Raw genomic sequence first — 14293 nt, forward strand, 5'->3', positions numbered from 1 at the left:
ATATTGTCACTGGTGTATGATTGACAGGACACATGACTATTGCTGCAGCTCATTGGTTTGTGTTTCCAGGAGTGACAGGCCATGGCTGCTGCTGTTCCAGGACATAAGAAGTCACTGTGTAAATGTCTAATCGATGACCACTTGCTCCAAGGGCCAATCCAGCCCTGTGAGCACATAGTCAGAAAAGATGGTTATGGGAGGAGCAGTGGCATTCTTTGCCCTTTGGGAATATCTGTTGTATACCTGATATGCCACCTGTCCTTTATTGGCAGACATGTCCTCTCAAAACAGACCCAGCTCTGTGCAGAATAACCAGTTCCTGTTGCTTGTGGTGCAGAGCCAAGTCCATTCCCATTAAACAGCAGTTAAATGGTGAAGTCAGAGCCTATGAAACAATGCAGCCCAAAATCATTGCCTGCTCCCTCTGAGTTTCAGATAAAAGCACAGCTGAAACAGAGGAAAACTGCAGGAAAGTAGATAATATGTCCTTCAAATGGAAAGAAACGTTATAGCTTGTAAATTGCATCCTTAATTGGAAGCCTTTTACCTATTTCATGTTGGAAAATCATTATGCTTCATTTCTGTAACAACAGAAGTTTTGTAAAAGAACATAAATGGCATTTTTAAAAAAATTTTATAGGTCTCAAGAAGAATATTAAAAAAGTAATCATTCTGGCATACCTAGACCAATAAAAATACCAGTGATTGTGCTAAGACATAAAAAGTACTGCCATTGCCACTCATCAATGTGGTAGTCTGTCCCTTCTGCCTTCTTCAGAGCAAACATGCATGTGTTCAGTTGTTAGAAGCATCCCCTGCCTTTGAGGACCATCTAAGAACAGGAGTCATCTGGAACCTTAAAGCCTGCACCTGGTTAAAATAAGTGGGCTAGGACTAGAGGGACCTGGGGCTGGCTGGGCTGGTCAGAGTCAGTTGCAGAAACATAATCCACTGAAAGCAGAGTACACAGTATGTGATTTATTCTAGGATTTTGAGTGGCTTTTAGAATCCCTGGGGTAGTGTGTGTGTGTGTGTGTGTGTGTGTGTGTGTGTGTGTGTGTGTGTGTGTGTGTGTGTGTGTAGAGAGAGAGGGAGAGAAAGAAAGAAAGAAAGAAACAAGCTTCCAGGAGTAGTGTGTGTGTGTGTGTGTGTGTGTGTGTGTGTGTGTGTGTGTGTGTGTGTGTGTGTGTGTGTGTAGAGAGAGAGGGAGAGAAAGAAAGAAAGAAAGAAACAAGCTTCCAGGAGTCATTACCAAAACCATATGGCAAACCATCAGAGTAACTGCTGCATTTGCCTTAATTATGAAAGCCATCACAGCAGCTGCTGGGCTCCAAAACTAGCCACTTCAGCTCAGTTTAAAAAGCTGGCACAGCACTGGCCAACACAAGAATTCCTTGCTTTTGCTACAGTTTAAAAAATAGATACCTACAGCCTGCTCTGTAGCCCAGTGCAAGACAACACATCTTGGGAGTACAAGTGGAAGATAGAATTCAGATCACATATGAACTCCAGTTGCTTTGCTTTTCAGTCTCTGTCTGCACATGAGACACTAGAGCTCAGGTGGATACTGAGCATTCTAGTCTACATTATCTGGCAAAGTCTGTCCCTCCAGCCATTCAATTTTCCTGCCTACTTTTCTCCTTGTACAGAACTTACACATTTTTGAGTATGGGCAGCTTTCTTCATTAGGGCCATATGGGGCTCCTTGTAACCTAGTGGTGGATAAACAAAATGACTGCCTGTCTGCCTCTAGATACAGTGGTGATGGCTAAAAAGGAAACTTTTGGAAAGAGACATAGGGAACTGCCACTTCTAGATGGGAAACTGTCCCTTGGGAGAACAAGGCCTACCAGAGGAGAAGTGAGTGGTCAAATGAGGAAAGTTTCTTCTAGCAGCCCTGGGTGTGGAGAGGGAATGGAAATGCAGAGCCAACCAGCAGCAAAGGAAACAGGCAACTAACTGTGCTTCAGATTTAGGGGTCAACAACACACACACACACACACACACACGCATTTAGGTACAGGAATGACAAGAATTCTAATCCTGTGTTATGGTCTTAAAACAACAGTTTCCCACTAATAGGAACCAGAGCTTCTGGAGGATGTGGCTGAGTCCCATATCTGTGTTGGGAAATGTAAAAAATAAACCGAGAAAATTTTGTCATTTAAGATAACAAGGGTCACATCTAGAGGACTCAGGAGTGAACTTGAAGAGGCTCCCACTAGAGGACGAGAGGACAGTTTGAACTTCCATAGGAATAATAATTGCAGCTGAATGAAACTCATCAAGTGTGTTTAAAGTCATTTGTGATGATGGTAATTTTTTTAAAAATCAGGTTACTTTAGAAGGATAATAAAACATTTTTTATCTGAAAAACTGACAAAGGAAAATAGCCAAGCCTATAATTTTTTGAATTAAATGAATTGTACCACTGAGTAGCCAGATAAAAGATAAGCTGCCTGTAACCACATAATTAAAAGATTGAATAGTAATAAATATTATTATATATCACTATTAGACATGTATTTTAAAGTAATGGGCATAGAAATACAAATGTTCTCAGAATTTCTAAGGAAAAAAAGTAACAGGAAAGATATAGTAGAACAGAACTGTCCACTATTTCTGATGGAAATGTTCCATGCCTCCACTGTCCAGCATAGTGGTAATTAGCTGCATGTGGTTATTAAACATTTAACATATGGCTAGTGCTACTGGGGGACTATTTTGAAATTTGCTTAATCTTGCTGGACACAGTGGCTCAGTGCAATGATGCACACCTGTCACCCCAAACTATAAGGAAAGCGCAGTGGGTGAACACAGTGGCCAGCCCCTGTCATCCCAATGACAAAGGGAAGCACAAATAGGACCAGAAATAAAGGCATAAACTGAGACCCAATCTTGAAAATAACCTATGCAAAAAGGGACTGGGGGAGTGGCTTATGAGGTCGAGCATCTTCCTAGCAGCGTGAGCCCAGTACCATCAAGTATCAAAAACCTAATTAACTATAAGTACAAATTTAAATAGTCACATGTGGCTAATGTCTACCATGTTAGACAAGTATAGTTTGTGAGGTACATTTTGGAATCAGGTATCTATCTACTGGTCCACAGAATGTGGGTAAAATGCAATAGTATAAGTTTTTAGATAAAGAAACCAGCATTTGTACTGTACATCTTGGGAGAATAGTTTCAGGACTAGGCTTCCATGTGCTGGAGTATGTTGCAAAAATACAAGCAATCTAATGAGGAATGTAAAGAGAAGCAAGGACATTGGAGAAGGAATCTAAGGCAGCATACAGTAGAAATACTTGCATACCCAGGGTTGCTAAGCACTATTTGTGATATCCAAGATAGATATAGAATCAACCTAGATGCCCATTAATGGATTAGTGGATACAAAATGTGATATATAGATACAGCAAAGTATTATTCAGACATAGAAAATAATGAAATTATGTTGTTTGCAGGAAAATAGATGGAACTGGAGAACATCATCATTAACAAGAAAATCCCATATACAGAAAGCCAGATATCACGTTTTCTCTTATGTGTGGAATGTACATTTATAAAAAAAAAAAAAAGACAAAGTAGAAGAGGGAAACAGAAAGGGGTCTGTGAAAGTGGGAACAAGAGAGGATATTGAGGAGTGAATATATTGAGTCATTGCATACTTGTATGTCAATAACACAATGAAACCAATTGTTTTGTATCATTACACTAATACTTTTTTTCTTTTGTCAGTCCTGCGGCTGCCCCTGAGCTTTTCTGCTCAAGGTGAGTGCTCTACCACTTGAGCCTCAGTGCTACTTCCAGATGTCTGGTAGTTAATTAGAGATGAGTCTTATGGACTTTCCTGCCTGGGTTGGCTTTGAACCATGATCTTCAGATCTCAGCTTCCTGAGTAGCTAGGATTACAGCCACCAGTGCCCAGCTCACTAATACTTTTTTTTAAAGTAATTTTAGTCATGTGCCAGCTGTGTATGCCTATTATCCTAGCCAGCCAGGAGCCTGAAATCTGTAGGATTTTAGTTTGAAGCTAGTCCAGGCAGAAAAGTCCTTGAATTAACCAGCAAAAAAGCAGAGGGGGTGCCAAGCACTGGTGGCTCACACCTATAATCCTAGCTTTTTAAGAGGCTACGATCTGAGGATTGTGGTTTGAAGCCAGCCTGAGCAGAAAAGTCTATGATACTCTTATCTCCAATTTAACCACCAAAAAACCCAAGTGGAGCTGTGGGTCAAATGGTAGAATCCTAGCCTTAAGCAAAATAAAGCTCAAGAATAGTGCCCAGGCCCTGACTTTAGGCCCTAAAAACAGCAGGGCTGGAGGCATGGCTCAAGTGGTAAAGCACTTTTTTTGAGTTCAAACCTTAATATGGCCACAAAAAAGAAAAAGTAATTATGAAACAAACATACTATTTTTAACATTTTTTATTATTATCTTTAAGTAGTTGTACAAAGAAGTTCCCATTCTACAAAACAGTATATGAATACAAGGTGTCTGACAACATTCAGACAAAATATGTTACAGTTTTGCCTAAATTATGGGGTTTTTTTCTCATGAAATAGAGAAAAGAGTGTGAGAAATGACCTAAAACTACCATTTACAGTTTATCTACTTCATCAAGATCTTCTGTAAGGTCCTCTTCTGCTGTAATATTCTCTTAATTTTATAAGTCAGTCATGTTCAACACAACCATTTGATGATATGAAAATGGCAACTTTACGGGGAAAACAGTTTTTGTGTATGATAGAAAGTATCTGTGGGAAGGGAAATCCATTCAGCAACTAGAACTATCATTGAATTATCTGGAAATGCTATGTTGGATTTAATGTGTGGCAAAATGCTAATCATAGTATAAAGCATAAGCTTTTAACATGGAAAAGTATCACCTATTATATTATTAAAGTTAGACACACATATATACATATATGCTTTGATACTTCAGTTACCAACCACAAGTCCTTGTATTATCACTAAGATTGGAAACCATTTAAGTCTGATCTTTGAAATGTTTTCTTGTCAAGCCAATATATATGTTTACTGGTTACTCAATGTGCACATCTGAAAAAAGTCATAACAGGAACTGAACTGTAAAGGGGACTTAAACATTAGTTCTGCACTCACGTAAAGACACAGCTATGATCAGAAATGGTCGTGTTATAAAACCAGTCAAGTGAGTAATTCCACATTGAAGAAAGAGCATAAAAGGACACCAGGAAGAATTTTCTTCGAAAAAAAAAATCTGGCATGTCTAATGTATTTCTGCCTGCAGCATTCCTCATCTGTGACTTGGAAATGTAGCTAAGGCTAAATAAATCATCAGTGCTCAGGGATCAAAGCGGTGAGCAGTGGATGTCAAGCAACCCATAAATGAACTAGCAAATGTATTATTCTAAATAAGACTGTCACATACCTTGAAGGTAAATACAGAGCTCTTCTTGAAGATAGAACTAGGGTCTGTAGATAAAAAGAAATGAGCATGCAATGTTGTAATTATAATATCTTATATCTAAAAATACTACTGGCATTTGAATGAGGGGCAATAGTTCTTGTCCCTTTGGGGACTGTAAAGAGAAACTTAAGAATATATTATCTCTATTTATGGCCTGCAGAGAAATATGGAATGTGCAGTATCAAGCCAACTTTCTCTACCAGAATGAATAAAGTCTCATAATTTCCACATCATTTAGTGGTTAAATACTGGAGGGTTTTTTTTTTTTTTCATCCAGAGCAGATGCCATCTAATTTAATTAAAAGACTGTTCCATGTAGTGTGGGAATATTCCTAGAATCTCTCCTTTCTCTTTCTAGTACCCTCTGACACAAGAAAGAGTCCAGAAGGCCCTGCTGTGGGTCTTGGATGATGTTACATTCCTTTTCCTCCTCAGAACTGCCTAAATCAACAGGGAAATCAAGAATTTCCTCATTAAGGGATGTGGTAAATCAAATCAAATATTTCTTCACATATCTGCATAATCATTCAATTATGCCTTTCTAGTGTAGGGGTTAGTAGTGTTACATTGTTTAAGAAGAAAGTTTATGCTTAACCATGTTAAGTGCTACTGCCTTTATCATAAATAAGATCACATCTAGCATTTTACAAACCTTGAACACAAAACCAGCCATGGTTTTCTTAGACTGGAGATTCAAGCTTCAGCGAGTATTAGAATCACCTGGAAACCTTGTTAAACATCTTGTCTGGGCCCCACCCTCAAAGATGCTCGCCCAGTAGTAAGTCTGGAGTAGGAATGGAGAATGTATAGCTGTGACAAGTTCCCAGATGATGCAAATGCTGATGGTCTGGTGGAAGCTACACTGTCTTAAGACTATGTAGCACTCATGTAACTGGCTTCATGATGGAACATGAGCCCTTGTCTTTCTCCTCCATTATCTGATTATGCCAGTAATATTCATAATATCTTGAACTTCCTTCAGCATTACAATTTTACTCCAGATGCTGGTTGCTTACACTGTAATCTTGGCTACTTGGGAGGCTGAGATTGGATGAACCTCAGTTTAAGGCCAGTCTAGGCAATAAGTTTGCAAGATCCCTTCTCCCCCAGCAGCTGGGCAGGGTGACATATTCCGGTCCTTCCAGCTAACCAGGACTATTGGGAGACTGGAAAGATCACAGTTTGAGTCAAGCCCAGGCAGAAGTACCTAAGAGACTCAATCTCAGTGGAAGAATCTGGGCATGGTAGTATGTGTCTGTCATTCCAGTTACAGTGGGAAATGTAAAATAAGATTCTGGCCAAGCCACATGCCTATGAACCAAGAGACCTTCTTCAAAAAATAAAGCCTAAAGCATAAATGGCTCAAGTAACAGAGTACCTACCTCACCAGCACAAGGTCCTGAGGTCAAATCCCAGCACCATCAAAATAAATGTACAGTTTCATTATTTAATGTACAATTTTTTTGTCAGTCGTGGGGCTTGAACTCTGGGTCTGGGCACTGTCCCTCAGCTCTTCAGCTCAAGGTTAGCGCTCCACTACTTGAGCCACAGTGCCACTTCCAGTTTTCTGAGTGGTTTATTGGAGATTAGAGTCTCACGGACTGTCCTGCCAGAGCTGGCTTTCAATCGCAATCCTCGGATCTCAACCTCCTGCGTAGCTAGGATTACAGGAGTGAGCCACTGGTTCCCAGCTTACAGTTTGTACCTGGTAACTGAAAAATTCAAGGGGAATAGTTGATACATTTTTTGACTCCCTACATAGATTATTTCTGAACCTTAGTTAAGCAGTGTTGAACTAGCCTTGCCCTCAATCTGAAACAACTTAAACCTGGTGTTTGGTAATTCACATTTATAGTGTTTGTGGTCATTTCCCATGATTCCATGTGTCAATGAAACAGCTTGTAGAAAAGAGGGTGGGGCCTCCTGATTGATGTATAAGAAGCCCAATGTGATGGGTAGAAGTGTGATTCTGTTTGTAGTTGTCAGCCCTCCATCACTGGGTGGTTATAAGGTCTGGTCCTGTTTCCTCCCTCTGCCTACCCAGAGGAGTATTCAGCTGAGACCTTTGGGATAGTACCCATGTGAAACAAGTTACAACTTGGTGACTTATCACTCACTTTTGCTCAGGTGAACACAAATGTTAGTTCCCAGAAGTGTCTTCGAGAATCCATTGGATGGTCTGATATAATTCCTGCCAGGAACATTCTTGTGAATGTGCATGTATTCCCATGTAAAGGTCTGGCTTCAAAGACAAAACAGAGATCAGCAGCCTCATTTTACAAGTAGACTTTGGGCAGTTCATCTGTATAATGGCGGTTGTAATCCCGTACTTCCTGCCTTCAAAGTGGATGTGGAATTTAAGTAAGATAATGTATGTAAAAGAGCTTTGAGAAGAGACAGGTGCTAGACCAGTGTAGCCAGTATGTTTCAAGAAAAGCTGGCTGCCACGGATGTCAATTTGATGATAATCTCTGAAAACACTAATGGAGCCACCTTTTTAAAGGGTCTGCTTAAAATGTTTGGCTCCAAATATCAATCATTAAAGAATTCAAACATCTCACCTTGAATTAGGTATTGAATTAGAAGAATCTGGGCATGGTAGCATGTGCCTGTCATAAATTGAGAAGAGTTTGTGTTCAAGCCCCACAACCAACAACAACAACAAAAAGACTATCTTTAGAGAAGAGTTTGTATTTACCCCAACCACTCATTATTTTGTGTTAACTGCAAATAGCAGAATTAACTACTGCTTGCTTTGTATTTTTAAGAAAAACCCTGTCAGCTAGTATAACTTGTGATCTGCATGTCTGTCTTAAGAATATTTTTCCCCTTTGGTCATTATTTTTGCTGTGAACTTTATAAAGTCACTTTGCCTTTTGGTTTAAGTTTCCTTAAATAAGGTTGCATGCTAAGACTAGAGTACTTTCAAAGTGAGAGTGTGTGTGTTTCACAAACTATATTCTAAATTTTAAGTTGGCACATGTCAGCCTGACGCGACTCCACTTTTATTTAAATGTGATTTAATGTAGTCTCCAGACCTCCCACAACAGTGTGTTGTCAGTAAAGGTACTGTACAGTGAGCTTCCTGGATGCCTTAGTGACCAAGTAAGAAAAACTTACCATTCTGGCAAACTTGGTTAATCACCTATAGAAAACTAAAGCTAGATCCGTAAATATCACTCTGCACCAGCATCAACTCCAAATGGGATAAAGACCTTGGAGTCAAAGCAGATACCCTGACAACATTACAGGATGGAATAGAAGAAACCCTAGGTCTCCTTGGCACAGGCCGAAATTTTCTTAATAAAGACCCAGAAACACAACAAATCAAAGAAAGGTTGGACAAACTGGATTGCATGAAGCTGCAGAGTTTCTTCATGGCAAAGGATATAGTTAGCAAGATCAATAGAAAGCCCAAGGATTGAGAGAAGATCTTCACTAGCCATACAACGGATAAGGGTCTCATATCTAAAATATACTTGGAACTCAAAAAATTAAATCCAGCTGGGCTCCAGTGGCTCACTCCTGTAATCCAAGCTCCTCAGAAGGCTGAGATCTGAGGATCACAGTTCAAAGCCAGCCTGGGCAGGAAAGTCCATGAGACTCTTACCTCCAATATACCACTAGAAAACTGGAAGTGGTGCTGTGGCTCAAGTGGTAGAGCACTGGCCTTGAGCTGAAGAGCACAGTGATAGCAACTAAGCCCAGACTGACCAAAAAAAAAAAAAATTAAATCACCCAACAACAAATCTTCAAAGAAACAACTGCCTGATAAATAAGTGGGCTAAAGACTTAAAAAAAAACTTCTCTGAAGAGGAAATAAGAATGGCTAATAGACACATAAAGAAATGCTCAACTTCTGTAGCCATAAAAGAAATGCAAATCAAAACAACATTGAGACACCACCTCACCCCAGTTAGAATGGCTATAATCAAGAACTCTAATAACCACAGATGCTGGAGGGGATGTGGCCAGAAGGAAACCCTACTGCATTGTTTGTGGGAGTGTAAACTTGTTCAGCCACTTTGGAAAGTAGTATGGAGGTTCCCCAAAAGACTCCACATAGAGCTCCCCTATGACCCAGCAATCCCACTTTTGGGCATTTACCCAAATGATCACAAACAAGACCATACTAAAGCTACCAGCACAACTATGTTTATTGCAGCATTATTTACCATAGCTGTGGAACCAACCCACATGCCCCTCAGTAGATGAATGGATGAAGAAAATGTGATATAGATACATACATATACATACATACACATACACACACACACACACACACACACACACACACATATGAGAAAGAATGACATTGCCCCATTTGTTAGGAAATGGAAAGACTTGGAACAAATTAATACTAAGTGAAGTAAGCCAGGCCAAAGAAACATAGGTCCCATGGTTTCCCATTGTTTCCCATATTTGCCATAACTAGCATATGTCTGGGACAAGTACAAAAGGTCAAAAGCTATGTACATCTGACCAGATAAGATGAAGCTAAGCAAAACGAACCCCAAGATAGGGACACAAATGTTTTTTTTCTTGCTTGCTATTGTTTCTAACATATTTATAAGGTACCATGTGATTTTTTTTTGTTGCTTTGAATTTTCCTCCCCTGCGGAATAACCCGTTTTCACTTTATTTGATGTCGGTATAATTTGGGGAGGAGAAGGGAAAAAACAAAATGTTTAAATAGGAATACAGGTTGACCCTTTGCAACAATGAGATGTACAAGACACTATTTGAAAAACGAACTTTACAATGTAGGTGGGGGGAGGGGGAGTGTAGTTGAGGAGGTGGGCGGGAAGGGATGGTAGGGGAAAAACAAAGGAGGAGGCAACAATGCTTGATAAGAAATGTAATCATTACCTTGCTCATGTAACTATAAGCTCTCTGTATAGTATTTTCACAATAAAAAAAGCTTATTAAATAAAAAAGAATAAAACAAAAAGAAAAACTCACCATTAATTACAGTGCATCCTAAGAAGATAAAGACCTTTGGTGGTAGAGAGGAGGTCCAGTGTCACTGCAGCCCATTGTACTGCAAGTTGCTAAGGTCCCATCTACCTCTGAGGTCCAGCAGTGCTGACTGCAGAGAAGCCCAGCTAACAAAACAGCTGCACATCTAGGATCCCTTTCTGATGTTTCTGATAAGCGTATGGCAAGGCTGAGGTCCTGCCCAGCAGGACAGGTCCTCCAAGTCTTCACCGGGCCAGCCCTTACTTGGCCCAGAAGTAGAGTGTGGTGCCATTTCAGCTCTCACAATGTCTTTTTAACTCACCGTCCTTTGCCATCACCAGTGACCCTTCTCTTGACTTTCTTGGGCATCCATGTGAGCATGCACATACTACTCACACATACACTTCTGCAGCACACCTGACTCATCCCTGGAGGGCCTTCCCACCCCTAGCTCAGAATGTAATAACTGGTGGGTGTTTAGATTGCCTTATGTTGAAGATGTGTCAGACAGCAAGCTGCATTTTGACAAGGCTTTCTGAAGACAGTGCCTTCTTCAAGGGGTGGATGGAAATTTCAGGCACTATGGTACGCCATGTGGGTGGGAATGGAGTTTTAATAAGGAGATCCTTGGGTACTTTTCAAATCACCCAAAGGAGGAAGAAAACTGTGTATTACCAACCTACAAGTCCTCATCCAAAAAATGAAAGCCAGGCAATTTAGAAAATTAAGCCATAGCTGCTAGCAAGATGGAACAGTCACTTCATGCCAGCACCTGGAATGAGATCAGTGCTGTGTGGGACATGTAAACATTCATGTGCACATGAAGTAGGATGAGGATTGTAGTTCTGACAAGGGATATAACTACAAGGAATCTGAGCTGGTCAAGTTTTATGGGCAGAGTAACTCAGCTAACTGTTAAAGTTTTTAGGATTGCAGAATTGGCGCCTAATCATTTACAATACTTCCAAGCATTACAGTGTGCTAGGCACAATGTTAAGTGAGCACTTGACTCATGTAAACCTGTTTACTTCTCTTAAGGGAGAAAGAAAGTATTAGTACCCCCATTCACTGATTCTTTCTCAACCTTCCTTTAAAAAACCAAGTGACCACCATATGCTAAGGGGAAAGAGCAAAACCTAAGTCTAATCTCCACCTAAAGTTGCACTCAGTTATGTGGGAGCCAGATGGAGGCCCAGACATCACCTCCCACAAGGCCAGGAACAGAGAGGGGCCTGTGCTGCCTGTGCATCAGAAAATGTGTCCCAGGATGGTGCTTGGCCAGCTCCACCTTCCAGGCAGAAAAGCCAGTGGCCAAGAATGGCAGAGTAAAGGTTAAGGTCAGCAGTTCTCAAGTGCTTTTGACCCCTCGGCTCCCTGAGGTCCCTTCTGTTGTTTGCTTTAATATAGCCCTCTCTTCTTTCATCTCTTACAGGATGCCCATCTCAGCTTTCTCACAAGACAACATCTATGAAGTTCAGCCACCAAGGGTAGACAGAAAATCTACAGAGATCTTCCAAGCCCACATCCAGGCCAGCCATGGTATCATGCAGCCCCTAGGGAGAGAGGATACTTCCATGTACCGAGAATACATCAGAAACCGCTACCTGTGAGGGGACGGAGGGCAAGGCCACCCAGTGTCCCTGAGAAGGAGCAAGAACATCTGCAAGAAAGGCTTAGATTTCTCTCTTGTCTCATCTCCAAAGGTAATTTCCCAGAAGTCCTTGCATCTGAAGCTTTTCATTGTTTTTGTACCATGCAAATGAAAAATTATATAAGTAGTAAAGAAATGACTGAATATGCTGCTAGTGCTGCCTTTGCCTTTTGTGAATGTGGTCAAGGTACAATCACAGCATTACATTTTGAAATGTTCTGGGACTTTGTAAGCCTGCTGTGTCCCCAGCACTAGGCAATGTCTAAGGATGTCACAGTCATCAAACTAGGCCAAAGTTAACAGCTTTAAATTTATTCTCATTTTTTTATGTTAACCTTATAATTCTATCAAAAAATGCTATTACTCAGAAACCCCTTTTCTTAGGAAATAAATGTTTTTCAATGGTTTAGGGAAAAAAGACGATCGAGCAAGTGGAGGGAAGCAATTGGTAACTAGTAAATCTTAGTAGTAGTTCTTTGGACTAGTCTAACAATGTATCTGCAAGTATAGAGTTATATCAAATCAAAGCATTAATTTTGGCACAATGACATAATTTGTAATCCTAATACTTGAAAAGCAGATGTAGGAAGATTACAAATTCAAGGCCAGTCTGAGTTACATAGTGAGACCCTGTATCAACAAGATAAATAAATGAGAGAGAGAGAATAAAACATTATAAAATTGTTATCCTAAATAACTTGTGGTGTACATTTACAACATAATTTGGTATGTAGGAAGGTAGGGACTTGGTCACATACAGGACTGGTTTGATCTCTGTATAGTCAGACCCTAATGTAACAACTTCCTGGATTTTCTAACCATTTGACAGAATGAACTTCAGTTCCTTTTGTGTAAGCTCATATTACAAATTGTTTCAGTTCTCTCTCTACCCGGCCCCCCCGCCCCCATAGAGAAGAGAACCAAACTATCCAATGGGAAAAGGAAAACTGGTTAGCCAAAGAGACCTGGAAAGTATTGGCAATCCTGAAATGCTAGAATTCTGTTGAAGGTCCTACATTGTAAACCAGAGTTAAATATCCACTTATCCTGAAGTCAAGGTTCCAAGGTAAAAGGGATTTTGTGTTGGAGCAGTTTTGATCTCTAACACAGTAGCTTATGTGGGATAGCATAGGAATCTCCCCAAGTCACAGAATAATTCCCAAGTTGCTACCAAGGTGACAATTATAGATCAGATATTAAGCTTCATTTTTAAACTTATTTTTAACATGTCTTCTGGAGGCCCACCTACAATAATGAGAATGAACTTTATACTAAGACCTCTAAGATGATCTGGAATGCAGATCTTTTGTTTTGTTTTGTTTTGTTTATTGTTGTTGTAGAGTTGATATACAAAAGGGTTACAGTTATATGAATCAGGTGATGAGTACAATTCTTTTTTGAATCATGTCTCCCCTCACTCTCTCCCAGTTTTTCCTTTCTGATCCAACCCACAAGATACACAGTTCATTTTTCACATAGTGTCTAGTAGGTACCATACTTGTTCCAGCTTTTCTGTGCCCCTCCCCCCCATTGCCCTCCCAAATACAAACAAACTAAACAAGACAAAAGGAAAAGAAAGCAAAAATAGCAACAATGACAACTAAAAATGTATCCTGTTTCCTTTTGGAGTTCATTTCATAAAATATTATTTATTATTATTTTGTCAGATACGGAGCTTAAACTCGGACCCTGGGTGCTTTCCCTAAGTCTCTTTGTACTCAAGCCACAGTACCACTTCCAGTTTTTGAGTGGTTAATTGGAGATAAATTTCACAGGGACTTTCCTGCCCAGCCCAGCTTAGAACTGCGATCCTCAGATCTCAGCCTCCTTAAAAGCTAGGATTGACATTGCCCCATTTGCAAGGAAATGGAAAGACTTGGAAAAAATATTAAGTGAAGTAAGTCAGATGCAAAGAAACACAGGCTGCATGGTTTCCCTACTTGTAATAACGATAGAATATGTCTAGGATATTCTTAGCAGAGGATCGCAGTGGCTCAATACCTATGTGCATATGACCATATAAAATGATACTTATTGAAATGAGCTCCAAGAACTGGAAAGAAGAGGGTTTTTTGGTGGACTGTTTATAGTTGTTTCTTTTTTCTTTCTTTTACTTTTCCCTTTGGCTTATTCCCTTTTCATACTGCTTTTCATTTCTGTACCCATTGCCTTGTACATAAGTTTGTCTGATTTGGGGAAGGGAAGGGGAATCACAGAAATGGTGGGACAA

General features: G+C 40.1%; 1 protein-coding gene across 1 annotated transcript in view; it reads left to right on the top strand.

Moving 5' to 3' along the window:
• The window catches only part of Fig4 (FIG4 phosphoinositide 5-phosphatase), a 115608-nt gene extending 102011 nt beyond the window's left edge, over positions 1–13597 (top strand). The window contains exon 23 of the mRNA XM_042674922.1: positions 11845–13597. Within this exon, the coding sequence (XP_042530856.1) occupies positions 11845–12022 (178 nt within the window). The 3' untranslated portion in view covers positions 12023–13597. The remainder of the gene's footprint in view (positions 1–11844) is intronic.
• Positions 13598–14293: the final 696 nt, after the last annotated feature.

The sequence above is a fragment of the Dipodomys spectabilis genome, unplaced genomic scaffold, assembly GCF_019054845.1.
Source record: "Dipodomys spectabilis isolate Male_0828 unplaced genomic scaffold, ASM1905484v1 ptg000001l, whole genome shotgun sequence".
Classification (NCBI taxonomy): Eukaryota; Metazoa; Chordata; class Mammalia; order Rodentia; family Heteromyidae; genus Dipodomys; species Dipodomys spectabilis.